Genomic DNA, 27723 nt, shown 5'->3' with positions numbered 1-27723 from the left:
GGATCTTAATGACAAACCAAACAACGGCCAGTTTATCGTGCACGGAGCAGCAGCGCACATAAATTGCATGAAATAATACTCGCAGTCATAAATTCTCTCTCCTCTGTAGGAACAAAGACTATTACTCGAGCTTAATTGAGGACCTTCTCTGCCTCTCCTTGTTTTTAATTGTGCTGCACGTCTTCCAGTAGAACATTTGCAGCACAATAAATAAATTCAGACTTGCCTGTATACTGCAAAAAAAAAAAAAAAAAAAACAATTGCATGAAAAAATTTAAATCACAGCTTGAAAATTCTTCGCAGAGTGTCCATGCGTGTCTCATATTTTGGCCGGTCACCATAAGACTTCACATAAATCTGCAAATGCTCACAGATAACCGACCGGCTGTCGGTACGATGACGGCCCACCCTCCTCGCTTCCTGTCCCCCCCCCCCCCCCCCCCCCGCCCTCTTCGAGCGGATCACACGAGACCCAGCTGCACCTGAGAGGAGGGGGCCGGGGGGGGGGACGGGTTGTCGGCTATAATGCTGCTTTCATGGGCAATGTGGAAGCGAGAAACCTCTCGGGGTGGGGGCGGATCTGGAGTTTTTTTTTTTTTAAATTTGCCTTTATTATTCGTAGTACATTTTTGTTTATTTTATTTGAAGGACTCATTTGATCACGCCACGCTGTCAGAGATAAAGTGAAACCTCTCCACATAAGCCTTAATGTATTAGTTTTAAATATTTTTTGTATACATATTATTTTAGTGCTTTCCAAATCCTTCAAATGATAATTTTTCTCCACTTTTCCCGAATAGTCGATGCAAACGAAAGTTAGCAACGGTCAGTATATAATCCAAATACTTTGGAATAACCTCTTAATAACTTTTTTTTTTTTGAGGGAGGGGGGGTGAAATAAATTAAAATGCACTACTCCAAATCCATCCGCACAACATTTTCATGACATTTAACAGGTTGTGTAGGACTGAAAATGTTCATTTATTGAATTGGCTGCAAACAAAAACATCAGTCAAATTGCATTCTTACACAGTTCCAAAATTCTTTACCATGCTCAACAGTTTCAAAACATTTGACTAACTGTAAACATGCCAGGGAGAGAGTTTGTTTCCCCTTTTTGAAGTTGTGCAAAAGATTTCTTCCTTCCATGGTACTGAAAGTACCAAAAAAAAAAAAAAAAAAAAAAATGTGGTCATGAACAAATTCATCTGCAATGCAAAATCTCCAAAGAAATTCAAGTAGAAACTCGTGATGGTTATGATTGAAATAGTGTGTGAATGCTGCAAGTTCAATAAATTATTCCTTTTAGTCCAGAGGTGTCAAACTCAAGGCCCGGGGGCCAGATCTGGCTCGCTACACGATTTTTGTGTCCCGCGAAGGCAAATCTCGTGTGTCAACGTCCGCGATTCTTGTGAAAATCTGTACTCAAATTCCAAATTGTCATATATCATACAGGATAATGAGATATTTCAGACATTTTTTTGTTCCCAAACATGAACAGTAGTTCAAAAACCCATTACCCTTTGAAAAATGGTTCATAAATTTCTTGTTTAAAAATGAAGCGATTAAATATTTTAACGGCCGTCTGAGGGGAAACCATAGCTCCAACGTGGCCCGCGGCCGACGTGAGTCTGTTGTGTGAAACCATTCGGAAGATTAAATTTCAAATCTATTTTTCCAAAATTTGGAATTTCTTGAACTAATATATATAATTTTTTTAAATGAGATTTTTTTCAGTTTTGTGAGAAAGGAGCGCCTCAGTCGCAGTACAATAATCCCCCTACTGGAAGCCATAGCTTACGCACAGACCCTCATACGCTGGCCCACCAGGCCCCGCCCCTTAAAGGCACAATCATGCACACAAACGTCACAATGCGTTATTTTTATTCGATTTTTTTTGTCTTTGTTGTGCAGGACTTTAAATACATTTAAGTGCGGTTAAAACAAACCCATACAAAATTGGATTGAAAGTGGATTTTTCCAGAGGTGTGTCCACAAGAAATATTTTAAAATAAGCCTCATAAAATTGTTGACTGAGGACTGACTGGTGTCATTAAAAGCCATTAACCGCCCTGCCTACTGAAGCAGAAAGCGCTCGAGCGTACCATGTGCAGCCGGTCGTCGTCTCACGGCAATCCCGACCCGTTTCCGTCATGTGAACGGGTCCCCGCCTGGAAACTGCGAGTTCCTTACTGGCGGGACGGACTTTGCCCAATTCCCAGCTGTGCAAATGTATAATCATAAAACGTGGGCTTCCAGTCTGGCTCCCCTCCCCATTTGGACGGCCTCCCAACAACGCTCACGCTTCCTGCCGGTATTTGACTTCACTGGCTGGCACTGTTGACGCAACGCTCGGTCCGCGCATGCCTCAACACCACCTACGGACACAAAAGCCTTTGATTGACGATGTTTCTTGGATGTTTTTGCACGAAGGAGAGTCCACCTTCTACCCCCCCCCCCCCGTTGCAAAATAAGCCTCCGCTTCAAAACACTCGGCAAGATCCAACTCGCTGAATATATTAAGCAGACATACGGTAAACCCGTTTGACGCGGGAACTCCGTTCCAGGCGCTCCCAGGAATAGGTGAAAATCCACAATAGTGACAGGCTACCTCCTTTTTAAAAAAAAAAAAAAAAAATAGTTTTACGTCTCCCACCGGTGTCAAACTCAAGGCCCGGGGACCAGATCTGGCCCGCAACATGATTTTATGTGGCCCACAGAGGCAAATCACGTGTATCAGTTTCTGTGATTTTTTTTTTTTTTTTTTTCAAGTCTGTTCCAAAATTTCAAATGGTCATATCATAAATGATAACGTTGAGCTATTACAAGCATTTTTGTGTTCCCAAACCCATTACCCTTGACTTCTGATTCCAAAACTAGTTCATGAATTTCATCTGTAAAAATGATGAGGCGGTTAAAGATTTTTATCGTTTCACAGCCATAACGGCCCTTTGAGCGAAACCGCAAGTACAATGTGGCCCGTGACAAAAATATTTCAAGCCGGTGAAACGGCTTACAAAACATTGTAAACACGTCTGACATATTGCGAGCGCAAAATGTATGTATGTATGTATGCAAATGTTGATGACGGCTTTCGCGACCACAACGCCCGGTGAAGTATCTCGTCGAGGCCTCGTCAGTTTGCGGTATTTGTACCACGCGGTATTTCCATTTTGCGGCTTTTTTGATGGGCAGCACGCCGATCTGCGTACTTTGTTGGCTTCCAGCCATTTTTTGTGCTGGTCTCAGGATCCCCCACGCGGTTGCGCGGCTTTTCTCGGGGGCACTCGGATTGGGTTTTCACTCGTGGGGGCAGCACTTCATCGACGGGCCGCCGAACGATACTCGGTGATTATTTTTGTGGATCGGTGTATGTTTCACATGCAGTGAAGATCTCATCAAACACAAATTATCCCCGTTGCTAAGGTCGGATAGAAGTAGCTAACCCTGCAGCTCTGCTTACCTTTATCCTTTTGGCATTATGAAGTGACTTCTGAATCGTGGATCGATTACATAACCAAAGAATGGAATTTTCTCACGTACAGAAATGGACACCTGTTAACAAATTTGACTTTTTGTTCAATTTCATGCTTGGGCAAGCTATTAGTTTGAAAGCAATTTGAAAAAAATCAATTTGCCATCAGGGGGAGCTGGAAAGTGTTGGCCTCACAGTTCTGAGGTCCCGGGTTCGATCCCAGACCCGCCTGCGTGCAGTTTAAAAGTTCTCCCCGTGCCTGCGTGGGTTTCCTCCCACATCCCAAAAACATGCAACATTAATTGGACACTCTAAATTGCCCGTAGGTGTGATTGTGAGTGCGAATGGTTGTTCGTCTGTATGTGGCCTGCGATTGGCTGGCGACCAGTTCAGGGTGCGCTCCGCCTCCTGCCCGTTGACAGCTGGGATAGGCTCCGGCGCTCCCCGCGACCCTTGTGAGGATAAGCAGCTAAGAAAATGGATGGATGGCTAAATTTTCCACCGTATCTCCTCTTCGAAATCCAAACTTCAATGCAAACGGCGTCGTTTTCCTTGAAGGGGCTTTTCGTCGTGGCCCCCGTCACCAGCCGGGGACGAATCCATCCCCGGATATTTACGGCCTCCTCAGGTTCTGGAAGCAGAAACGCACGCAGATGTGCGCGCAAACACATGTGCACGCTTTCAATACCGATAATTTGCCAAGTTTCTAATCCTCATCAGCGCTTGACGCCCGATAGCAGGCAGGTTCAGCTGTTTCTCAACTGTTCCTGAGTCGCTGAAGTATTTAACGCGGGCGTGCACTTCGGTGATGTTTACCATCCTTCTATTGTCATAACTGATTGCAAAGTTCTGAGAAGGTTCTTCTTTCGTAGAATTTGGGCGCGTAGGTGAAGAGGTGAAGTGTGCACCCTGATCAACACGTTCGATCGGCATTTCCACCCCCTTGTCAGGTGCCCCTCGGCAATTATCTTGTGTCTGCAAGCCCATCTTTCACTCTCTGCTCACCATGCATACCACCACCCACACTCTCTCTTCCGGCAGCTGTTTTGTCGTCATTCCCAATCTTCGCACTGTTTTTTTTTTTTTTCAATTTTCCGTCCCAAAATATGGATGGATAAATATTTTGATTGCTGCACCTGTTTTTTGTTTTTTTTTTTACCCTTGTATGATCATTTGATTCACCTTTTGAACATTTGTAAAAAAAAAAAAAATAACTAAAATAAAATGGGTCTCAAAAGTGAAGTAGAGCAAAAGTCCACTGCAGCGTCACGGTGGGAACGTTGGCTGATATGAGCCCAGACCACGCGTGGTCAGTACTTGACTTGGTTGTGCTGTTTCCAGTCCTTGCTAATTGCTTCATTTCCTGATCTGCAGCTCAACTTCTCCCTTAACAGCTTAAAAGCGAGAGCTACGATTTACGGCGTAACGAGGATAAAAAAAACACCAAAAAAAACTCTTAAGTAACACTTTGTTTTTTTTTTTTTTTTTTGCCGCAAACGGCTGCAGCGTGTTGGCACACTTTGGGTACAAATCAAACCCAGTTTTAAAAACTAAGCCCCGTCGCTCGCGACCTCAAAGTAGAAAAGGTTATTTTGGGACGCGGCTTTTGCCAATCCAGTCACAGGGAGGGCCGTACAGTATTTGGTGCGGACGCTACTGAGGTTTTTCATCTCTTTTTTTTTTTTTTTTTTTTTGTCCGTGTTATTGCAGTTTTCTCTGTCGGCGCACTCGCCCCGTTTTGCAATGTTCTGAGTAAAAAAAAAAAAAAAAAAAAGTACTTTGCACTTTAAATCAGGCCTTTGTTTGGGAGTTTTTTTGTTTTGTTTTGACTTTAAAATAGTAGGGATTACATTGCCGCGTGTCCATAAGCAACAAAATAAGTCGTGTGCGTGTATATACCGTAATTCCCGGCCTACAGAGCGCACCTGGTTATAAGCCTCGGTACACAGAAAGTGTTGAGTGCCCAGACTTTTTTTTTACCCCAAGATCTACTTTTCAAGCAGGAAGCCTCACGCGAGTTACCGACGCTTTAAGGTTAATGTTATGTTCCCGCCTGTATTTAAAATACAGAATTATCTTTATGTGCACTGTATTGCCTGTGCTTTCATCCCGGATCAGGCTGTGCCAAGGTGGAATTTTAAAATGACACGCCATCTCATCCTGCACTTTCTACTTTGGCTTCAAACCTCGCCTTTCCCACTCAGAAAAGAGAAAATCTCACCCAGTTTAATAACTTTTACTTTGATTATTCACATACTCTGACAGTAGTTGCATCTTAAAACAACGGCATTTCTTTTTTAACTTTCTCCATTAATATCGAAAGTAAACATAAGCAGCACGTCGAGCTCGACTTTGCTCTACGTTGCCCAGATTGTGTTGCTAACTAAAGCAGCGGTGGTGGACGCTGTCATTATAAAAGACATTGATGGGCTACGTAAGTACTGTAACATTTGTAATTATGAGTGTATGTCTTTAAGAGCGGGGAGGGGGTGTGTAAGTTGTTAGAGAAAGTTCCATGTGCTGCCTAAAAGAAACCAGTGGCTTCTTTTTTTTTTTTACTATGTGAATTGCGCCGTTGGATGTAACAACCAGCCATCCCTCACTCGTTGAATCACATTGCAAAATTCCACAAACTGAATAGCTGTGTTATACTTTCAATTTGCATTGGTTTATTTTTTATTTTGCGCGCAACGCAGAATATCTGCACAATTGCACATGTGTGCAGTTTAGAGGGAACACTGGCTGATGCTTTTTTTTTTTTTTTTTTTTTTGGCACGCCATCCCACAATCAACCAAGACTGCCCTAACCCTTTTGATCCATTGAGCACCCCTGGTTTAACGCTAGCGCCGCGCTAACGCTAGCACTGCGCTAACGCTAGCGCCGCATCACCGCATAAACCACAGAGTTGAAAGCGTGTGGGGAAAAAAGTTGCTGCTTGTAGACCGGAAATTGCGGTGTACAGGTCAAAGTCAACAAAAGTTTTCTGACCCTGACCGTCCGTGAAGTTCGCTTTTCTGACGCGTTTCCCGTGAACGCTGCTGCGCTACTCACGAAGAAATTTCGGAACGAGCCAACGATAAATTCCCGGCGAAACTAAATTTGACCTTCGATCAAAGTTTGAGTGTACAAGTTTAAATCTTCAATGTTTCAGTATTCATTTATTTATTTTTTTTTTTTGCGGTTCTCAAACAAGCAGCTGAAGTTGTCTTGATCTGTGGAACATTTCAACGACAACCGTAGCTGTAATAAGCGCCCTGCATAAAATCGGACATAAATCATTAACCACAATGATGATGATGATGATGATAATAACGCAGGCGCCATTGTTGTTCAAAACAGGTTGGCAAGAAGCAAAATGAAGACGAAATTATCATTATTATTATTTTTTAAGGGTGGAAAATGACTCATAAATGAATTTGATTAGAATTGTCTGCACGGGTGGGTCAACTGGTAAAGCCTCACAGTTCTGAGGTCCCGAGCTCGTTCCCGGTGTGACCGGACCCGCCTGTGTGGAGTTTGCATGCCCAGTGCCTGCGTGGGTTTTCTCCGGGCACTCCGGTTTTCCTCCCTAGATTTTGTGACACCAGTCCTGGAACTTTTATGACTCGCATCCAGAATTCTTGGACACATGGAACACTGCCAGCCTGATGTTTTGAGCTCGGTTGAGTTTTGGTCAAGGTAGTTTCAAATACTCGGGTTTTGTAAGAAAACCTTTTGGATTTGCGAGAAAGCAAAAAAAAAAAAAAAAAATCTGAAAAATGTTACTGTAAACAAACTTTTTTTTTGGGGGGGGGGGTCAGATAGTGGCAGTTCATTCTGAACACGGTTCAGTTGAAATGAGATATTAGAGGGTGTGTAGACTTGTGCAACCCTACCATTTTAAATGACTTGTACAGATCATTGGTCAAGGGGGCACGGTGGAGCAGCTGGTAAAGTGTTGGCCTCACAGTTCTGAGGACCCGGGTTCGATCTCGGCCCGCCTGTGATGAGTTTGCATGTTCTCCCCGTGCCTGCGTGGCTTTTCTCCGGGTGGCCACTGTGGTTTCCTCCCGCAACCCAAAAACATGCGACATGAATTGGACACTCTAAATTGCCCCTAGGTGTGATTGTGAGTGCGGCCGTTTATCTCTATGTGCCCTGGCGACCAGTTCGGGGTGTACTCCGCCTCCCGCCCGTTGACAGCTGGGATTGGCTCCGGCACTACCCTTGTGAGGATAAGCAGCTAAAAAAAAATGAATGGATGATTACAATTGGTATTTAGCGCATCTTCTTTATCAGCCAGGATGATCTTCGAGCGTGTCATCAGCAGGTTGTAACAGAGAGACCGGAAGGGTCCAAGAAAGTCGTAGGGGTGGACTTTCCTTGGAAATGTGTCGCTCGTTGGTCGAAGAAGTTCAAATTAAGTTCACGCCGGAAAAAAAGTTCCAGCGCATTTTGGGTTCATCCCGATCTTTCACTCGGAAAGCTTGAATATCACAAACTTTTTTGCGAGTTCGCAGACGCGGCACGAAGAGCACCGAAAGGCCTCAAAGTTCAACTTCAGAGGAGCTCGCCCACCCGCCGGGTCCTCCGAGGTTACTTTGACCCGCTACCCGATGAATCCAATTCCGGACCAAACACTTCCTGAAAGAAATGAATCTGCACACCGCCTGTCTACTGTATTTTATTGAACTTGTCTTTTTGAAGCAAAAGACTCCTGTTCCTATCGTGCAAACAAGCCAATCGCTTCCACCGCCGCGTGTCCGGTTCCACATCCCGGGCTGTCGTTGCCGCAGGCCGGCCGCTCTCCGCCCCGAAACAGGCTAATCTCTGTTGCAGCGCTGGCCGCCGTCCAACTGGCCGACGTTTACACAAGCCGGCAAACACTTCAGATTGTGGATGAGTCTGATTTATCGCCGCGGCCCAGACGGCTGTTTGGCATCTGATGTCTCGGAAAACTCTCATGGCAATCGCTTGATCCAACAAGTATGACTTATTAGTATTATTATTTTTGTCGTGCCTTATAATCAGACCGATTTCAGTTTTGCTTACAGCTGCTTTCCGTGATCTCTAATAGCAACGCGGTCCGAAAATGAATCACGTCGAAAACTCAAGAGCGACGTTTCACACACGCGCAGTGCGCACGAAAGTATCGGGACACCTGGTCCCGCTGCTGGAACTGCTTCCGCTCTTCTGGGAAGACTTTATTCAGGTTTTGGGAGCGTGTCTGTGGGAATGTGTTTGTACTTGGATTTCTAGTGTCGCGGGGACTGAAATTGAAATCTTCCTATTGAAGATAAAACCTCTCTAAATTACAATTTTATATATATATATATATACATATATATATATATATATATATATATACATATATATATATTTTGTTTAGAGTTTTTGGCCACACAGATTTTGGAGTGTGTCCATGAGAAATTTTAGTCTGTGTGCTTGTGTGTGTTTATGTACTTTTGGGTACGTTGAACATTTGAATATGTGCATTCAAAAGGTCAGAGGTCAACGTAGTTCAGGTTACGGTGCATTTTAGGCCCGCCACATACAGTAAATGACAGCTCGAAAAGTGGTCGGTAGCGTTAAATCTGATCAGTACTTCCCCGTGTAGGGTTTTGCGACAACGTAGTTAGCAATATAAGCTAAAAGTTAGCCTAGCTTCTTTCGCTTCTTCTTCGGCTTTTTCAGGTTGGTCTTGGTACTCCAATACCATGAACAAGGGTTGGCCACTGCTCTGTCACCGGTCGGAGTTGTTCCACATTCGGACTGTAATTTAGACCTGCATTTAAGTTGAAGTTTTTAGCACTGGCATTTGCCAGTTCGTTGCCTTGCGTTAGTGAGTTGCATTCACTGCCTGTGGGACTCTCCGCTTCTACGCGTAAGTTAGAGTAACCCTAGTCACAGCGATTCTGTGCCCTTTTGTGTGATCCTGTCCCGTTGAGTTTGTTAGTTTGCCCCACAGTCATCGGACCTTGCTGCATGTCGTTTGGATCCCGCCTAGCCCAGGGTTTCAGTGCCTCGGCCTTGTCGGACTGCTACGCCGTGTATGACCCATTTTCCGGAATAAACCCCATTGAACATTATGCCTCTGCCTCGAAGTCCTGCGTTTGGGTCCGCCTCCGTGCCGGGGGTCCATGACCCTCCAAGACACATCTGCTTTGCTGAAAGTTTAGAAATCGATTGTTAAAAATCGGCTACTCCGCTGTAGGCAAACTTTCTCATTTGTAAAACGTCTGTGGGAAATGCTGTGGGTGTTCCTGCATTTGTGCGTATTTTGTATTCCTAGCATTACGGGTCTCCAACTGGAGACAAAAGCCATCCATGACATATCCAAGAATCAGAATTTAACGTTTTGGCTTGGGCAGGCTGTGATCGCGTCTCCGTTCCAGTTCATCCCAAAGGCATTTGGTGGTGTTCTTCCACACCACCTCGTCCAAGCATGACTTTATTCATCTGTCTTTTTGCACTGGCAACAAAGAAAAGGGGCTTCTCTTCAAACTCCTTTCACACAAGGTCGTAAGGATTCACTTATCCGTAATGTGAAGAATTACTACATTGGTGCCTTGGGGTACTAGTGACCTGACCTTTTGAGCTTTTTCACGATACGAGCCGTCGTGTTGAGCGAGATTTACACGTTGCGCATTCAAAACAAGCAGGCAACTTCAAGTTTGCTACATTAATGCTAACACACAATAGGAAATGCCGTAGACGGGCTAACGAATAGCATGAATGCGGCGATGTTATAAAGTTTGAATTAACAGCTATTTGAACACAAACGGTGCTGCCATACATGTAGACAGATTATATGACTGCTACCAAATATTTCTTTATCCTCTGTGAAAAATCACTACAATTACTGAAGATTACTGAGTCACTCAGAGTAGTCGCGCGAAAGTACAATGTTAGTTTTGTTCAAGAAATGAAACTTGTGAATGTACCTTGTATCTCAAGGCACCACTGTATGTATGCACCATCTCATATTGCATCCCAACCAAAAATGCATCATAAAATTCACACACATCCACCCAGTTTTAATGATTAGTTTTTATTAAGAATGAACAGCTGTTTGAACACAAACGGTGCAGCCATACATGTAGACAGATTATATGACTGCTACCAAATATTTCTTTATCCTCTGTGAAAAATCACTACAATTACTGAAGGTTACCGAGCCACTCAGAGTCGTCGCGCGAAAGTACAATGTTAGTTTTGTTCAAGAAATTAAACTTGTGAATTTACCTTGTATGTATGTACCGTCTCATATTGCGTCCCAGCCAAAAATGTATCATAAAATCCACCCAGTTACGTCCTCGTCATCCCCGATTACACACGAACGCGCAAACACTTGTTGTTTCTCACAGTCTGGCTGTTGTTTTGATTTACTCGCTGACCTCTGATCTCGGCCGGGGAGGAACTGGACTCTTCGGCCTCGCTGCCGTTCCAACTGGTCCGGCGCCAACATAACTGGATTGTGTACGTGTGAGAGCGCGTACGCGGCGATGATGACCGCGTCGGATTTTACATTTCCTGTCGCGTTTGAATGTAAGTAACTCAGTGTGTGCGCGTCGGACTTGTGCGCAAATGCGAGCCGCGGGGGCCTGCGCGCAAGCTGCCTTTTGAGGCGCTGCGGGATTGATCATCATTTCCTCTTTAATGAGCCAAAGATGGGATTTTACACATTACAAAGGAATCTTTTGGTGGATGTGCGAGTAGCCCGGGTCGCGAATCGAGTCCCGCCGCCACGTGTCGCCTTCACGTGCAGCAAACGCCGGGCGGGAAGCGTCAGCTGGCTCGTCTGCTTTCGGAGCCAACATTTGGTGGGAACTGCGATGTTGCGCATATGCGTACCGAATACCTTATACATCATTCCAATTTAAAAAAAAAAAAAAAATACTGCCGACAAACGCCCCAGAATGATACTCCATTTTCTACCGAATGCCGAGTACCGAATTTATCGGTATGGGGGATGCGGCTATCCAGTGAACCCCCAAATGGCCGTAAATCGGTGTGAATTTTTTTTTGCATTACTGCTATATTGCGGATTTTTAATCAATATTTTTTTCAATGTTTTTTACATACAGAGCTACGTAGATCCGAATCGAGAGTGTAGTACCCCGTTGTTCAGAACTAACGTCGAATTAGCAGCAAGAAGATGATTTTGTGGTACTATGGTACTGCATTTTCGCAAACAGCTACTATATATCTATGAGTGTTTGTCTATACTGCGGCGCAGTGTCTCAGCCGGAAAGCGTTGGCCTCACAGTTCTGAGGACCCGGGTTCGATCCCGGACTCGCCTGTGTGGAGTTTGAACGTTCTCACCGTGCCCGCGTGGGTTTTCTCCGGGCACTCGGGTTTCCTCCCACGTCCCAAAAACGTGCAATTGGACACTCTTAATTGCCCCTAGGTGTGATTTTGAGTGTGGCTGTTTGTCTCTATGTGCCCTGCGATTGGCTGGCGACCAGTTCAGGGCGTACCCTGCCTGTTGACAGCCGGGGTAGGCTCCAGCACTCCCCGTGATCCTTGTGAGGATAAGCGGCTATGAAAATGGATGGATGGATGTTTGTCTATGCTGCTTGTTTGCGTTGGTGCTCCGTGTTTCTGAAAGTAACAATTGTTTAAATGTTTATAATGACCTATGCATGTTTCAGTTAGCATGTCTATGGCGTTTTTACATTACTTTTTTTTTTTTTGCATTGAGTTAGCAGACTTTGGTAAGATACAAATATCTGGTTTGGGTATGTTTTACAAAGGTTTTGTGGACGATCTCTCTAAATTGCAGATTTTCATTTACTGATTTGGGTCTGGAATGCGTCGCTGTGACACAAGAGACACAAACGAAGTCGCACCAAACTTCTGTGTGGGCACCGCAAATGCCCCCGGCGTACGCCTCAGGAACAACTTTGCAAGTGTTCTGCTTTTTCTTTGTTTTTGTTTTTCCTGTGGGTTATTCTGGCACTTAAGTCCAAACGCTGAATGAATAACACGCTCAAGGACTCTCATTCAAGACGGGGCGACGGCGCCATATTTACTTACTATCGCCTGTTCAAGGTTAAGGTCGTTGTCAGCGTCTTTTTTACACACACGCAATTGGACGTGTCTTATTGCACCTTTGTGGTTCTCCATGACAGACAAATTTTTTCCACGCATTGAACGTCGTTTTAAGTCCGCCACACAGTCCAGAGGTTCTGGGTTTGAACCCCAGGAAGTGGAGTCTACATGTTCACTCTTGCGTGGCTTTTCCCTTGGGTGCTCCAGCTTCCTTCTACATTCCGAAAAATTGCAAGTTAAGTTTATTGAACTCTCAATTGTTCATAGGTGTGGATGTTGGTCTATAGCAGGGGTCTCAAACTCAATTTAACTTGGGGCCGCTGGAGGCGGAGTCTGGCTGAGACCGGGCGCACATGGACTTATGCGGCCATAACCAGCTACCCCACCGTGATTGGTCTGCTCCGCACTCAAGACTGTAAAAGTGCCGTCCATATGAAACTCAAGGGCCGCACCACCGTTACACTTTCATATTAAGGTGGGGCCGCAAAACATCATCTCGCCGGCCGCAGATGGCCCATGGGCCGCATGTTTGAGACCCCTGGTCTATAGTGTATGTGCCCTCCGAGTTGCTGGTTGTAAGTCCAGGGTGTACCCCAATATTTGGATGACAGATAAACCGTTGCTTTTAAAGCAGCGCCATGTTTACGGACTATTTGTATTTTTCCGTTGTAAGAATTTTTTTCATTAAATGCAAACAATGCGATTACACATTTCCTCTGCCCAGCCGTCCTCTCGAGACACCGTACATACGCTATAAATATTGGCGCTTGATCCGCCGGCGCTAGTCGGTCAGCGCGTTTCCTCGTTGTTGCAAAAACACCTCAATCCTTTCTCCTCACTTCCTGTCGAGCCCTCGATAAGGAAGTGGATTGCATCTTTTTTTTTTTTTTTTAGTTGTTGTTGCTCTTCTGTCCAGCGAACTCAAGAGTGAGCATCGGCGGGTGGGCAGCAAATCTCGGCACAGTGTGACAGCGTACGTAGCGAGGAATGATAATCAGATTCCGTCTTCGCAGTGGGTGAGGGGGAGGCTGGCAGGGTTCGATATTTGGTGCCCGTTTTCGGCCTCTTGAGCAGTGGATGACATTGCATATCTTCTTTTATTCATCACTGCGATCATTGATGTTTACGTGGTAAGATCATCAAATGACTCGTAAACGTGTTTAATGAGAAACGCCGTTTTTTTGTTGGGTTAGCTTTCAAAACAAACCGGTGACCAGTTCTTGGTGTACCACCCCAAAGATAGCAGGGAGAGTCTCCAGCAAGTCCGTGACCCTGGTGAGGATAAGCGCTATGGAAACCATAACCCTTACAGGTGAACTTAAATTGACCTCTCAACTTTTGGACGCATGTGTCCAACGGTTCTTTTCGGTTCTCGAACATGGAGCTGACAGCAAAATTGTTTTGTTTACGTTTCCGAGGACGTCCACGTCGTTGCTTTCATTCGACTCTTTCGGTCTCCCTCCATCTTTGTTCGATTCTGCTGATAGCAATCTGTAACACGCGGTAGCCACTTCCTCCTCGGGACTTCCTGCTCGGTCCGATTGATCAATTGTTTGGTGTCATCGTGTCAAAATATGAACAGCACGATGAACTGTTTTTAATCATTCTAACTGAGCCAGGAAATGTATTTGTTCCATTATGAAGCAAACATCTGTTGTCCATTTTACCGTTTCGCTTCTTATTTGAGAACGGCAAGTCGTTCAATAAGTCCTGAAACGTTGAGCATTAGAGTATGTCCAATCAAAAGGTCAGAGGTCAACCTAGTTCAGGTTACTTTGCATTTTAGGTCCGCCACGTACAGTAAATGACAGTTGGGGACTCGTACCCACACAATGATTAAGTGAGCCCCTCGCATTTACTGACTGGCGTTGTTATGTTCGCGAATGACTCATTGAGAATGAATAAATGAAAACCTCATTTGATGAAAAAGAACAATGAATGAATCTATTGAACGAATCTTGAACGACGTGATTCGAGTGATTTCATATTCTCAAAAGAACTGCCGTGCCCTTCACAGTGCAGGGAGTCCTCGGGTTAAGACGGTCTCGACCTAAGACGTTTCGACTTTACAACCTCTGTCCCCCGTCCGCCATTTTGTCTTGCTAACGCTTGTCCGTGTTTGTGCGCCGGGAGAATCTTCGCATTTTCCGCCCTCCTTTTCAGAAATGATGGCCCCAAAGAAGAAAACGGTGTCTTTTAGCAATCATTCTGCGGCCAAGATCAAATCCATGATTATGGAAATGAAGCTCAAGATCATGAAAATATTGGAGAAAGGAGACACCACCAAGGCTTCAGTCGGTCGACCGTGGTGACGATTATTAAAGACAAAGCCCGTATTTTAGCGCGTGTGATGAAGGGTTCCGTCCCTCTGTCGGGTACAATGATCACAAAACAAGGTTCTTTGATTGAGGACCAGGTTCCTTTGCAATAGCTCAGCACAGCCTCCCCTTCTTCTTCTTCTTCTTCTCCATCCACCTCTCAGCAGTCATGCTAAGTACGTCATCTTCTTTATTTAAATGTATTTGTTTGCTATTCAAACTATTTTGATGTAAATTGTGACTTCAATGGTAGAATCCGACTTCAGTCGAAGTTCGAGTTAAGTCGCTACTGTGGGAACGGATCTGTCGTAGACCGAGGACGCCCTGTACTCACATGTAAAACCGCCATCGCCATTCACTTTTATTAAATCTTAAAAACATGCGCTAGATTCTCAGCTTTGGCCATGTCGCTCGGTGCGTGGCGGACTTTTGAGTTCCTTCTTAAATTCATCCAGCAAGTCCATGGAAAAACTATGAGTGAAAAGTGTAAAAGCAAAAAAACCAAAAAATTGGAACAATGCGTATTACGAGCAGGGAAAGTGACAGCTGGAGGCCTCGCTATCCATTAGCTCGCATCTCCAATGAGGTCGAAGCTCCGCTGGTAGTAACACGATCAAGCACATCCGTACCAACGCACGCTAATGCGCCAATGACGGCTGCCGGCTTGTCGGTGACGTCACGCCGAGGGAAATCCTTCAGGTTAAGCCGCGGTGGCCATGTGCGGGCACCTAAGAGCGTTGACTCCACGGTGACTTTTACTTTTTTTTTTTACTTGGCTCGCAAATTGACGGTGAAGTGTTTAGGGGTCGTAGGAAATTGATGCACTCCCAGTCAGTGGTCTTTAGATTTTAATCAGAACATTTCAGAACATACAATCATCATCAAAATCTTGAAAGCAAACGCAAACAATGACACGCGGTGATCACAATCCGCGGCTGCGAGTCGTTGCGGCCGTCGGTCGTCTTTTTCGGCCCGCAGCAAATCACAAATGTACAAAATGCAACCAGAAAAAAGGTCAAATGTACAAAAATTTGGATTTGTTATGGAGAAATACGTTGGAGAAAACAGCACACCGTAACATGACTCGCACCCACTTTATTTGAAAGTGTTTTCGTGATAGAAAGTGCTATTATTTTTGCAACGGTAAACATGAAGTGACGGGTGAGCTCGATGGGAATCGCGGCTTGGAAACACTGACGCGAAACGGAGCGCACCGATTATCACGGGAGGGGTGCCTAAATCCGTCAGTTTTGGTTGATCGAGTGAACCCATGTTGAGAAAAAAAAAAAAAGAGACGTCAGGTTATTATTCTTTTTATCGCTTGATTCAAGTGTGGCAACTACATCAGTCGCGCTGGCAGTTTGATTGACACCAGGTTCGACCAATCCTGGCCTCTTCTGACATGTCACTCACTGCACAGGTACACATAGGGGAGAGTTCTAGCAAGCTGGCTTCCTATTTCTGGTCTTTCTCTTTCTCCACGGCAGTCCCTGCGATACCCCCCGATTCCCGATGTTGGTAGATCGCAAGAGCAAAAAAAAAAAAGTGTGGGCACCCCTGAAGGCAGAGGCCGCTTTAACGCAATCTCAAAACGAGAGCATGGTGCATTTAACCAATCGCCCCTTTTGCACGCGATTCCACGCATGTCCGGTCGACATATTTGATTCTGTTCCCCCGATTGGTCGCCAGGCCTTTTCAAACTTGTGTAGATTTGAATTCACAGTGAAGTGAATAGTTTTCAAAGTAACATTTTGGTTTGATATTCTCCATTTTCGTATGTGAACTAAAACAAGTATCGTAATTCCCGGCCGACAGAGCGCACCTGGTTATTAGCCTCGGTTTAACGCGGCGCTAGCATTAGCGCGGCACTGGCGTTAAACTCTCTGTGTACTGAGGCTTATAACCAGGTGCGCTAACACTAGCGCCGCATCATCACATAAACCGTGAAAGCGTGTGAAAAAAGTCGCGGCTTGTAGGCCGGAAATTACAGTAGATGTGAATTTGTGAGGGAAAAGCCTGTTATTTACTTGTGGCGACGTCGTCATTTTGCAGCGATCTCGACCCAGCAAAGAAATGAAACTGCCTTTGTTTTGTTTTCCCCTTAAATTTTATTCGTATCAGCATTTTTGTCTATCAAACCACTCTACCGCTTCCCTTCAATTGTCTCCGTGTGTTGCCGTACAGTTTGTCATTACTTCCTCTTTGATAATCAGCCCGTGTTCCAGAGCAGAGGTAGAACGAAATATTGAAACAAGAAAAAAACGCTTGATGCCTCGGTGTAGAAATGCTGACTCCGCAAAGGTCAACTTTGTTCACTGATCCATATTGTTTGCAAATACTCCACTTAACGCACTTGTAAAAACCCTCAACGCTCCCAAAGAGATTGCAAAAATACACTTTTCCCTTTGATATTTATTTCCTATTTTAAAGAGGCACTTAGTTGCGCTGATGGATTAAAATGTGCACTGCTTTTGCTTTTTTTCACTTGTCGACCTTTTGGATGTGTAAATGGTCGTCGCTTCCCTGTTTCTGAGTTATTAAAAGAGTCACATGGTCACCGACAGAAAGTTCCCGCTGGTTTGGACCGTGACTCAACGTCGTCGCGAGCACATCGCTCCCGTTCAATCCTTGCACTCCTTAAAAGAGGATGTGAATTGTCTACGTGTCGGATATGAGAATAGTAAGCAAAAATGTTGGAGGGTCAGAGAAAAAAACAAATTGCTGATTTTCAGTGTTAGTGGTACGCTTGGTTTTTCTAGTTGTACACGGAGAACTATTGAACTAAATTAACTATGAATGAACTAAAAGACGAATATCAAATGAGAGGCTAGCTGAATTTGTTCCGTGACAAGTCGTAACTCAAACTAGCGTATCGGTATGATGTTGTACAGTCATGCAGACACGGATGGAGAAGAGACTTCTTCCACTAAAGAGCGTGACTCAGAAATATGCTGTGATATAACGTTAAAGAATATGCCTGTGTCATTAACGGTCTTGGAAAAAAAAACAACTCTCGATGCAAGCCGTTAGCATGTCAACGGTGTTTTGTACTGATGGTTAGCATTTAGCCAATTTGACTTTTTCGTAAGGCAAAGCGAGGTACACAACTGTCATTTTCAGGAATAAAGCCGTTGCCACTTTTTGATGAACGCAAAAAGGTTGGCCACTAGTACTTTGGTGTCAAAAGTTGAAGAAATACTGGTTTAGCTCAAGTCACAGAGGAACAACAAACCGATGCGTGTTTTTGAGAAATTTCACAATCGCACAGCAACAGTGCAGGTTCTAGTTACAGGGCAGCCAAGTGGATGCTCTGAGCGGATGGTGCGGGGGGGGGATGTAGTGGTGGGGCGGTGAGGGCGGGCGGGCGAAGAAGGGCTGGACTTTGGCCACATAGTAGTTGCTGAAATTGTGGTTGGAGACGTACGGGGCAGGCTGGTAAAAGCAGGTGACATTGGCGGCGTTGGGGATGGCGTTCTGCTCGGCCTGCGCTCGCCACGCCAGCGAGGAAATGAGGCCGAGCGTCTGGCTGAGCTCGTAGGGCATCAGGCACACGGTGCTCTCTTTCACCACCTCGTACAGCATGCTCAGGTAGTCGTACTTCCTGCCCTCCAGGTCCACAAAGTGGTTCTGTAGGTAGGACTCCAACTTGCGCTTCTGCTCGCCCAAGTTGGGGAAGTCGATGAAGAAGCGCGAGCACATGTAGCGCTGCAGGAGTCTCATCTCCGAGTCGGAGGAAACGCGGAAGCCCCGCATCAACAGGTGGCAGTACTTGAGCAGGCCGCCGCCCCGGATCTCCTCGGGACTCCTGGTGCAGATGAGGCGGTTGCGCAGGTGGTCGAGGGCGGCGGGGAAGTCGCCGTAGAGGCTCTCGCTGAGGATGGTGGGGTGGACGGTGGCGGACATCGGGTGCTCCGAGCAATCGTAGAAGCGCAGCAGCGAGTCCAGGCAGATCTGGAAGGAGTCCACGCTGAACTCGAACTGTCGCCGCATGGAGTCCACAAACTTGAGCTCCACGTTCTTGCCGCGGTTGTTGTACAGCGAGATCAGGCTCCAGCGGTCCGAGTCGTTACACACCTTCACCAGCTTTTGCACGTAGGCCTCCTGGAAGAAGAACAGGATTCAGGTTGTGACTCGAGACTAAATCGTGTACTCAAAGTACTGTTACTTTAAAATAACATGACTCAAGTACAAAGGTAAAACTAACCCTGTGAATGTTGTTTTTTTTTTTCTCCACAGTGAGAAACAGACAATTCCAAACAGGCCGATTAGGTCAGGTCATCCGCAGTTTGCTTTCACATGCTGTGGTTGACCTGCGACTTTCATTCCCCAGAACGTAACACTTTGCAAACGCAACTCTTTTGTGTGATTTTCGTGTTCCCAGGCGAGTTCTTGTGTATTCCCAATTATCTCTGGTAATTATGCTGACACAAATAGAGTGCAATTAATTGTGGTGAACATAGAAATGAAGACGGAATACGCCTGCGCACTGCAGCAGCCTGGCCGCTAATGTGCGTAAGAGGCGACCATCTTGGAAAGGTCGACGTTCCCGTTAAAAGCAAAGCAATAGGCATTAAAATTAAGTCATAACTTCCCAATTTCTTGACCAGTTTTCATGAAACATGGTGGTTGACTGGTTCGACTATCTGCCTCACAGTTCTGAGGTGTCCGGTTCGAATCCGGCCTCGACAATGTGGCATTTGCGTGATCTCGCCGCGCCTGAGTGTGTTTCCTCTTAGATTCTAAAAACATGCATGGTTGGGTAATCCAAATCTGAACATTAGTGAGGATGATAGTTTGTCTATAAGTGCCCCGCGATTGGCTGGCGACCAGTTTAGGGTGTACCCCACCAAAAGTTTACAACCTCAATGTAATTAACAGATAAACTAACCGATAGCCTAGCTTCTCGTTCCTGCGCCGCATTGTCACAAACCAGCCGATGCCGTCTTATTAGGCCACACCTCAAAAGTCCTGCTAATCATCATTAGCATGGACGTTTAATCTTCTACAGATTTTGGGTTTGCGGCTTGTTTCCGCCCTTTTACCCTGAGGTCACGACGCTACGTGGCTCACCTATCAACACCGCAATGCTAGGAATTTAGCGTTGGGTTTTTGGTTTATTCTTTTATGTAGTTCTGCAAGATGTGGGGAGGAAAAGGGACCTCTAAAAATTGCCATAAAGTATCGTACCACATAAGAAACGTGTAGATGGAATATAAATTACATCTCGTTTTTGCTTTATATTGGTCACAATGTCATCTGCTGGCACATGGCCACTTATTCATGTCGATCTGAATCCAATTGGATTTGAGAGAAACACCATCTTTTTATGAACAATGAATTTTTGGTGAAGAGAGCCACAATTTTTTTATGTGCTTTTTTTTTTTTGTTCTTTGTTATGCGCCAAAATGTGAGGCATGAGCACACCTCGAATGCCGTTTGACTGATGTGGGGGGGGGGGAACCAACAGGGTACCATTATGATAATTAAGACTTTTACTATTTACTTTGACTCAAAGTATGTATACATCTAAATAATTTCATTTCAGTTTTAAAGCACAAACATCAAATAGAAATATTAAATGGAAATGTGCAAAATTAGTTATTGCTTTGATGCTCGTTGCACTGCCATCTATTGTCATTATTAATTAAGGAAACTTAAGTATTTGAACTTCCTGTCATTTTGCAAGTTCTCCCACTTTGAAATCATGGGGGGGGGGGTCTGAAATTTAACACTACTGCGAGGGACATAATCTAAAAAATGTTTTTTTTTTAATTCCAGAAATCACAGTGTATGTTTTTCTTTTAAAATAATCTTTTTGTATGTTACTGCTCCAAAAGAGTATTCGAACACCTGTGAAAATGTGTTATTTGGTACCGTAGGCTTTGATTTTGGCCCATTTCTCCGCATAAATCTTTTTCTAGAACAGCCAGGTTTCTGGGCTGTCGCTGAGAGCCAAAGATTTTCCCTGGGGTTTAGTTCTGGAGACTGGCTCAGCCACTCCAGAACCTCGATATGCTTCTTCCGGAGCCCCTCCTTGGTTATCCTGGTTGGGTGCTTTGGGTCATTGTCATGTTCGAAGACCCGACCACGACCCATCTTTAACCGTTTGTCCTCCAAAATGTCGCAATACGCGGCCCCGGTCGTCCTCTCCTTAATACACTGAAGTCGTGCAGAAAAGCACGATGCCCCCCCCCCCCCCCACCTCCCCATGCTTCACAGCAGGGATGGTGGTTTCGTATCCTTCCTCCTCCTCCAGACACAGTGAGTGAATTAAGACCAAAAAGTTCTACCACATAACTTTCCCCCATGACTGCTCCAGATCATCCAAATGGTCTTGGCCCGAGTTTAAAACGGGCCTGGACGGGAGCTGACTTAAGCAGGGGAACCTCCCGTGCCATGCATGACATCTCAGTGCATTACCCACAGCGACCTTGGAAACAGCGGTGCCAGCTGTCTTCAGGTCCTGGACCAGCTCCTCCCGCGTAGTTTTGGAGTGATTCCTCACCTTTCTTCGGATCACTGATACCCCAACAAGGCGAAATATTGCTTGGAACCCGAGTCCGAGGCGGATTGACAGTCATACTTTCTTCCATTTTCCATAAATTGCTCCAACCGTTGATCCTTTTTCACCAAGCAACTTGGCAATTGCCCCGTAGCCCCTTCCAGGCTTGTGGAGGTCTACAGGTTTGCTTCTGGTGTCTTTGGACAGCTCTTTGGTCTTCGCCATGTTAGTAGTTGGAGCCTTATTGATCGTGTGGGGTGGACAGATGTATTTATGTCGCTAACAATCTCAAACAGGTGCTTTGAATTTTGAATAGTCAGCGGAATGTTTGAGGTGCCAGAATTTTTGCTGACTGGCAGGTGTTCATATACTTATTTGCAGCAGTAATATGCTCTGTGTGTGTTTTTGTCTGCGTGCGATGCTTCACGTAAGTTACTTTAAAAACTTTGCATCTCTGCGAGGGCTCGGAGACTGCGCGTGCGGTCATGTGGCTGCCTGGCTCCGTTTGATTAGAGAAGTGAAGTAAAATGTCGCTTGTGGTTACGTCTGATTGGTGAAACAGAATCCTGTGACCGAGGGAGAAGTCTCTGACAAATAGGAGTAGCCAGCAGTGTGAGGAAGAAGAAGTGTTTCTTCGTAGCTCTAATAAATAGTACGTTGCATTTAACCGAGAGACAAGTACAAATTATCCAAAAAGTGTAACTAAGTAAACGTGGTGCATTGTGACTCATCTTTGCTCCCCAAAAATGTGGAAGAATTCATCCACTCTCGTGTAAATGAGTTTCGGATCATCCCAGATATAGTCCAGATGTTCTAGTGGGCTTTCTTTAACATTTTTCAGGTTGCGAGCCATGATCCGCAGAACGCTTCCGCACCATCGGAGAAGGCTACAAAAGTATTTCCAAGGCATTCAAAAGAAACACGATAAGGACAGTTGTTATAAAGCACAGAAACAGCAACACAAAAGTGACGTTATGAAGACCTCCAGTGATCAAAAATTGACAAAAAGATGAGAAGACGAGACGGCCGACGGCAAAAATGAAGCGGCTGGAATTTCTGGTGAGTACTGGCCGTTGAGTGCATTTGACAATAATTTAGCGTCTTCTTCGTATGTTTGGGGAGTGGGGCTAGGTGGCAAAATGAATCCTCGTCTTAAAAATTTATCAAAAACAAAAAAACAAAAAAAAAAAACATTCATCCAAGGCACATTTGAAGTCCAATGTATTTTTGGTCCAGTGAAACCCAGGTCAAACCTGTTGATCATAATTTCAAAGACACCCGAATCTTTGGTGCAAACACAACACTGCTGAACCACGAAGACCACCAAAACTCGGGCTTTAGTCAAAGTGGAGTGAATTATGAACAGTCAGTGTTAGCATAAAACTTTTTTTTTTTTTTTTTTACATTACAAAACCTGGTGTTTTCGCAAGGGTGTGTGGACTTTTGATAACCACCTTTTTTAAGCAAACTCTACGGTCCTCCTCGCTGGTCTCGAAAGTGAAACGGTGTGTCGTTCCAAAGAGATGGATTTATGTTATGGTTATTGACAGAAAACGAGCATGGTCCAGAATGTCAGAACCGGTCCTAACGCCCCCACTCCCGACCGCACAAACCTCATGCACCCCCCCCCCCCCCCCCCCACCACCACCACCACCACCACAGGGTGGGCATATACATTTACCTTGAGGGACAAGGCCGTGACGTTCGCCTTGTTGACGTCCTCGGGCAACAACTCCAGCAGGCAGTCCAGCACCAGTTTTTTGACAAGCTGGAACTCCTTCTCCCCGCTGAGCTCCGTGAAAAAGATGAGGTCCAGGTCGTTCCAGCCCAGGCCGCTGTCCTCGTGCAGCACGTAGCTGGCCGCCGAGCCGTTGAGCCGCACCTCCCGCACGTGGATCTGCGCGCGCTCCATGCGCCTGCGGACCGCCCTGACGATGTCGCGCGGCTTGACCTCCAGCGTGGGGAAACTCCGGCGGCCGTGAATCGGGATGGAGCCCGCCAGGATGGCATCCAGCCGCTGCACTTGCTCCCAGTTCAGCACGCTCGCGTTGACGCTCTCCCCTCCGTCGGCATTCTCGTCCATCTTTCTCGAGACGCTGCCTTTCCTCGAAAGTCCCGCAAAGAGTCGCCGGGGGCAACTTCTCCGTCACGCGGCAGAGTCGAGTCTGAACTCCGTCCCACTTTTCTGGCTCTGCCTCGACACTCCCCAAGACAAAATTGAATTCAGCAGCTGGACCCGCGGCTCGTCAGCGTGCGCCGCCTCGCGAGGCGGCTCTGCGGGATTTCTGCGGACTTTTACGCACGCGGCGCGTTTCTTCACCTCCAGAAGCGCACTTTCCCGTCCATGACGTCCCGTCGGCTTTGGCGCACGTCTCAAAAGAGCGCAAAATCGACTTTGCCGCACCTTCTTTGCTCAAGCGGCTGTGTTTTAACCGAACGCTCACATTTTGCCATCGAGTTGGAGGTGGCGCAGTTGAGGGGGGAGCAAAAAAAAAACAAAAAAAACAAATCGGGCCATCTTCCGGTCTGCCTCCGAGGAGGGGGGGGGGGGGGGGGCGGGATCGCGTTGATTGACAAGTGGCACCTCTACACTGGGTTGGAGCGGGTCTACACGGTTGCCGCACCTTTATTGAGCCCGGTCACATCAGATTTTTCTCAGTGGGGAAAACTCAAGAATATCATAATCTCCCTGATTAAAAAAATAATAATAATTATACATGGGGAAAAATATGACATTTCTAAGTCCTCCTTATAATATTTTATTTTTATTTTATATTATTTATATGTATAAAACCAAGTGAGACCAAGATAGATAAATTCACTTTTTCACCACCTATAACCTGTGCAACGCAAACCCCTTCTAGCGGGGAACTCAAAAGGAGCGAGGTTGACAACGTGGTTGCACAAATGCGCACACCCTTTTATAATTGACGGCACAGTCACGTTCAAAGTGATTTTTAAGCATGAGCCAGCGCACGACTGCAACCATTTACGCGGCCTCTGACTCACGCCAAATAAAGTTCAAATGTTCCCGTAGGGTTGTTGTGACATTTTTTTTTTTTTTTTTTTTTGGAGTCACGGATGCATTTGAGTGAAAATTGGGAGCACAGGCACAACGATTGCTGATCACTCCACCTGCCAAAGTAATCATGTAATTTAGTTTTCTCCCCCCGCTCAACGTGGGGGCTGGCTGCCGGGGATCAGACTCGTTGGGCGGGTGGAGCTCTCATTTTTAGTCAACAATTGCTAATATTGCTGATATTCATGTTATTTTCCTGTAAAAAGAGAGTCTGCTCTTTTTGGTGAGGGCGTGGGGGTGGGGGGCAGCTACGGTGCTTATATTGTCAGAGCACAATATTTGTTCAGTTCTGCAAAGATCTGTCCAAAATTCTGATGAGCACACCCTTGAATTTGTCATTTGAAAACAAAGAAATACAGGGTTAGAAGTTGCACCCTGACAATTAAAAAGACGACGGCGGCAAGTAATTGAACATACATTCAATTTCTGTCCCGCTTCTCATCGCCGGGGTCGGGGGCGTGCTGGGGCCCATCCCAGCTGTACTCGGGCGAGAGGCGGCGTACGGCAGTCCAAACAATACAACTAATTATAATTAAGTGACTTCAGGGTTAGGTTGCAAGGTGCAGTGCGCACACTCATTGTCCACGTATTTGCGCCTCCTCCCCAATGACTTGTACTTTTCACTTTGTGCGCGTACAATTGGAAAAATGTAGCGGTGTACTGCGAGTCCGGCGTGACTCTGTTCAGCAGGAAGTTGGGGCCGTAAAGGCCGCAGACTGCGCCGCCTTTGTTAGATGTCAGGGAGAATCTGTCAGAGCCGGCCGTACCTGCGTCACATCAGACGAGAACAGAAACCAGATTACTACAGATTACCAGGTGTGTGCGTAATTGTGTGTGTGTGTAGTCACAAACACACACACACACACACACACACACACACACATCATGTGCAGAAGAGAAAGTCATGTGTGTGTGTGTGTGTGCACGTGCACATTTTCGTATCATAATTTTAGGTTTTGCTGTAATATTTATATTTGTTTATCAAGCACGCTGGCGGCAGAGTGAGAGCTTTCTTTTAATTTTATTTTTTTTTTACATTTTTTACTCAAAAGCAGAGTTTCAGAAACATCTTTCACTACTGGCAAAAAGTTTTAAGAATTATTTTAATTCACTGCGAAATGTCAAGTGGACCTAAAACTCAGAATAGCATTGATCATACAGATGCAACAGCTACTCAAGTAATTGACAAGTAATCAATTATCAAATAGATTACAGAATACTACATGTATGTGTGGTATGTAACGTTTCAATTACCACAAGGACTGGTAATTGTGAACAAGCCGTTACTTTTTGGTGCATATGATAATTTGCCAATGTGTCAAACCGCCGCAATATAGCGCCATCTACTGGTGAGGAGGATTTAGCAATGTCAGATCCCCCCCCCCCCCAAAAAAAAAAGTATTCGTGGCTGGTGTGCCCCGCGATTGGCCGGCAACCAGTTCAGAGTGTACCCCGCCTCCTGCCCCGGTGACAGCTGGGATAAACTCCAGCAATCCCCACAAACCTTGTGAGGATAAGCGGCTAAGCAAATGGATGGATGGATGGTCTCGCCAGCCGTCATGAGTATCCATCAATTCAATTTCCAAAGCGGCCTGGTGTCAGTAGAGTGTGCCCTTCCCCTTTTACAGATCATCGTTCATAGCCCCCCATATTCACAGATTTTGATATTTAAGATTATTTTTCCTCCAATGTACTGTATTTTTATGATCATAGAGGTCTTAAATTCTCTTCTAAATAGATAAGGCCCCACATTTGACACGGCGCCTTTCAATGTGTTACACCTTGTGTGCACAGTTAGCATGCATGCTAGCACATATGTAAGCTACCATATGATGGCGCTCACGAGGGAGTCAGGAACGATTTTACATCCGTAAGCAGAAGCAACTTACATCACCCAACATGCCGCCGGCGTAGCCAGTTTATTACTGACGATGTTGGTCATACTCGCGGATTTCACGTTGAAACTAAAATGATCACACCACTGCAAACAGAATAGCATAACTGGGAAATCATGAAACCGATAAAAGAATGACTCGAGAAATAATCGACACCAAAAAAAAAAAAAAAAAAAAAACGCTACCACGAAATAAACGTTATTTACATCCAGGATGCTTTGCGACACTAAGGACCTGGTGATGCAAAGCACGCTGGGAGCTTTTGGAGCGCACCTTTTGTGTCAATTATTTCTTCTTGTGCACTTCATTGGACAAGTCACAGCAATTGTGCACAAAAAGCAAGCTGTCCAATTTTGGAGAAAATTGAAGACTTTTTAGTGCATCTTATGGTTGCGAAAGTATGGTACATACAGTATAATACACGGGTATATAAATACGGCCGGCTTTTCATTATTCATGGGGGTACGTAACCCCCGCTAATAGCTAATTAATCATAATGGAACACATTGATTCTAGGTAGAAAATCGCCATTGACGGAATCAAGGCAGCAGGCCGCGCTCCCCCTCATTCATGAGGAAGTTCAATGTCAGACTTTGCGCTCGTGACTCTGAGCGCAAAGCGATGACTTACCTGCCCTCTGACCCGTCAAGTGGATGACACCGGCTTGCTCTGCGCTGTCTGACGACATCGGCGGATTGACGGGGGGATTTCTGACAGCGCCCGTCGTCGGTGTGCCAAAAGGACGGGGGGGGCGTTCACGTCATGTGCCACGCACTGTTGCGTCACAATCGTAACGTGCTTGAGTCATGGCGACATTTTGGAAAAGCAAATTTTTCTTTTTTCGAGAGTTGTAGGAAAAGGACGCAGAATCCCGTTTGCACGCCGACGGTATCCGAGGCCTCCGTTTTTTCCGTTCCCCGACCATATCGATCAGGTCCGGCGCTTCCTCTTTTTCCGCCGTTCCATGTGGAAGTTCATTAAAAGATTACAGTGAGCCCGTTAGCGCAAGGTGCCTTCAACCCTCTTCCGCGCTCCCACCTATTTTTACTCGTTTTGTCTGGATTTTCATTAGTCGATTGGGGGGGGGGGGGAATCCCATTAAACCTTTGCTCACAAGTTCAACAAAGTTCCACAAGTCATTGGGTTCTGGCAGCTGTTCATGATTCCATCCATCCATCCATTTTCTGAGCCGCTTATGTCCATACGTATTCATAAAAGAAAAATAGTTGTGACTCGAGATACGAAGGGCTTGACTTACGAGTTTTTTGAGATACAAACCTTTGCTTGGTCGCTTTTTTGTTGTCTTGAGATACAACCGAAAATTTGAGATACAAGTGCGCTTCGGAGCCCCACCGTTAGATGGCGCCGGCAATCTTTATTAAAAAATCCGGCCACCATTTGCATTGGCTCCCTTGCAGC

At 45.6% G+C, this 27723-nt stretch overlaps 1 protein-coding gene and 1 pseudogene across 1 annotated transcript; one reads left to right on the top strand and one right to left on the bottom strand.

Moving 5' to 3' along the window:
• The window catches only part of LOC133496240 (inactive serine protease 35-like), a 62320-nt pseudogene that overhangs the window by 24614 nt on the left and 9983 nt on the right, over window positions 1–27723 (top strand).
• LOC133496241 (terminal nucleotidyltransferase 5A-like) lies at window positions 15659–23803 on the bottom strand. Its single transcript, XM_061811571.1, has 2 exons — window positions 23012–23803; window positions 15659–18929 (listed from the first exon to the last, which is right to left on the bottom strand). Exons 1-2 carry the CDS (start codon window positions 23411–23413, stop codon window positions 18111–18113), a joined length of 1221 nt encoding a protein of 406 aa, XP_061667555.1. The 5' UTR covers window positions 23414–23803; the 3' UTR covers window positions 15659–18110.

The sequence above is a fragment of the Syngnathoides biaculeatus genome, chromosome 23 (genome assembly GCF_019802595.1).
Source record: "Syngnathoides biaculeatus isolate LvHL_M chromosome 23, ASM1980259v1, whole genome shotgun sequence".
Classification (NCBI taxonomy): Eukaryota; Metazoa; Chordata; class Actinopteri; order Syngnathiformes; family Syngnathidae; genus Syngnathoides; species Syngnathoides biaculeatus.
This window is presented reverse-complemented; position numbering and strand designations above follow the sequence as displayed.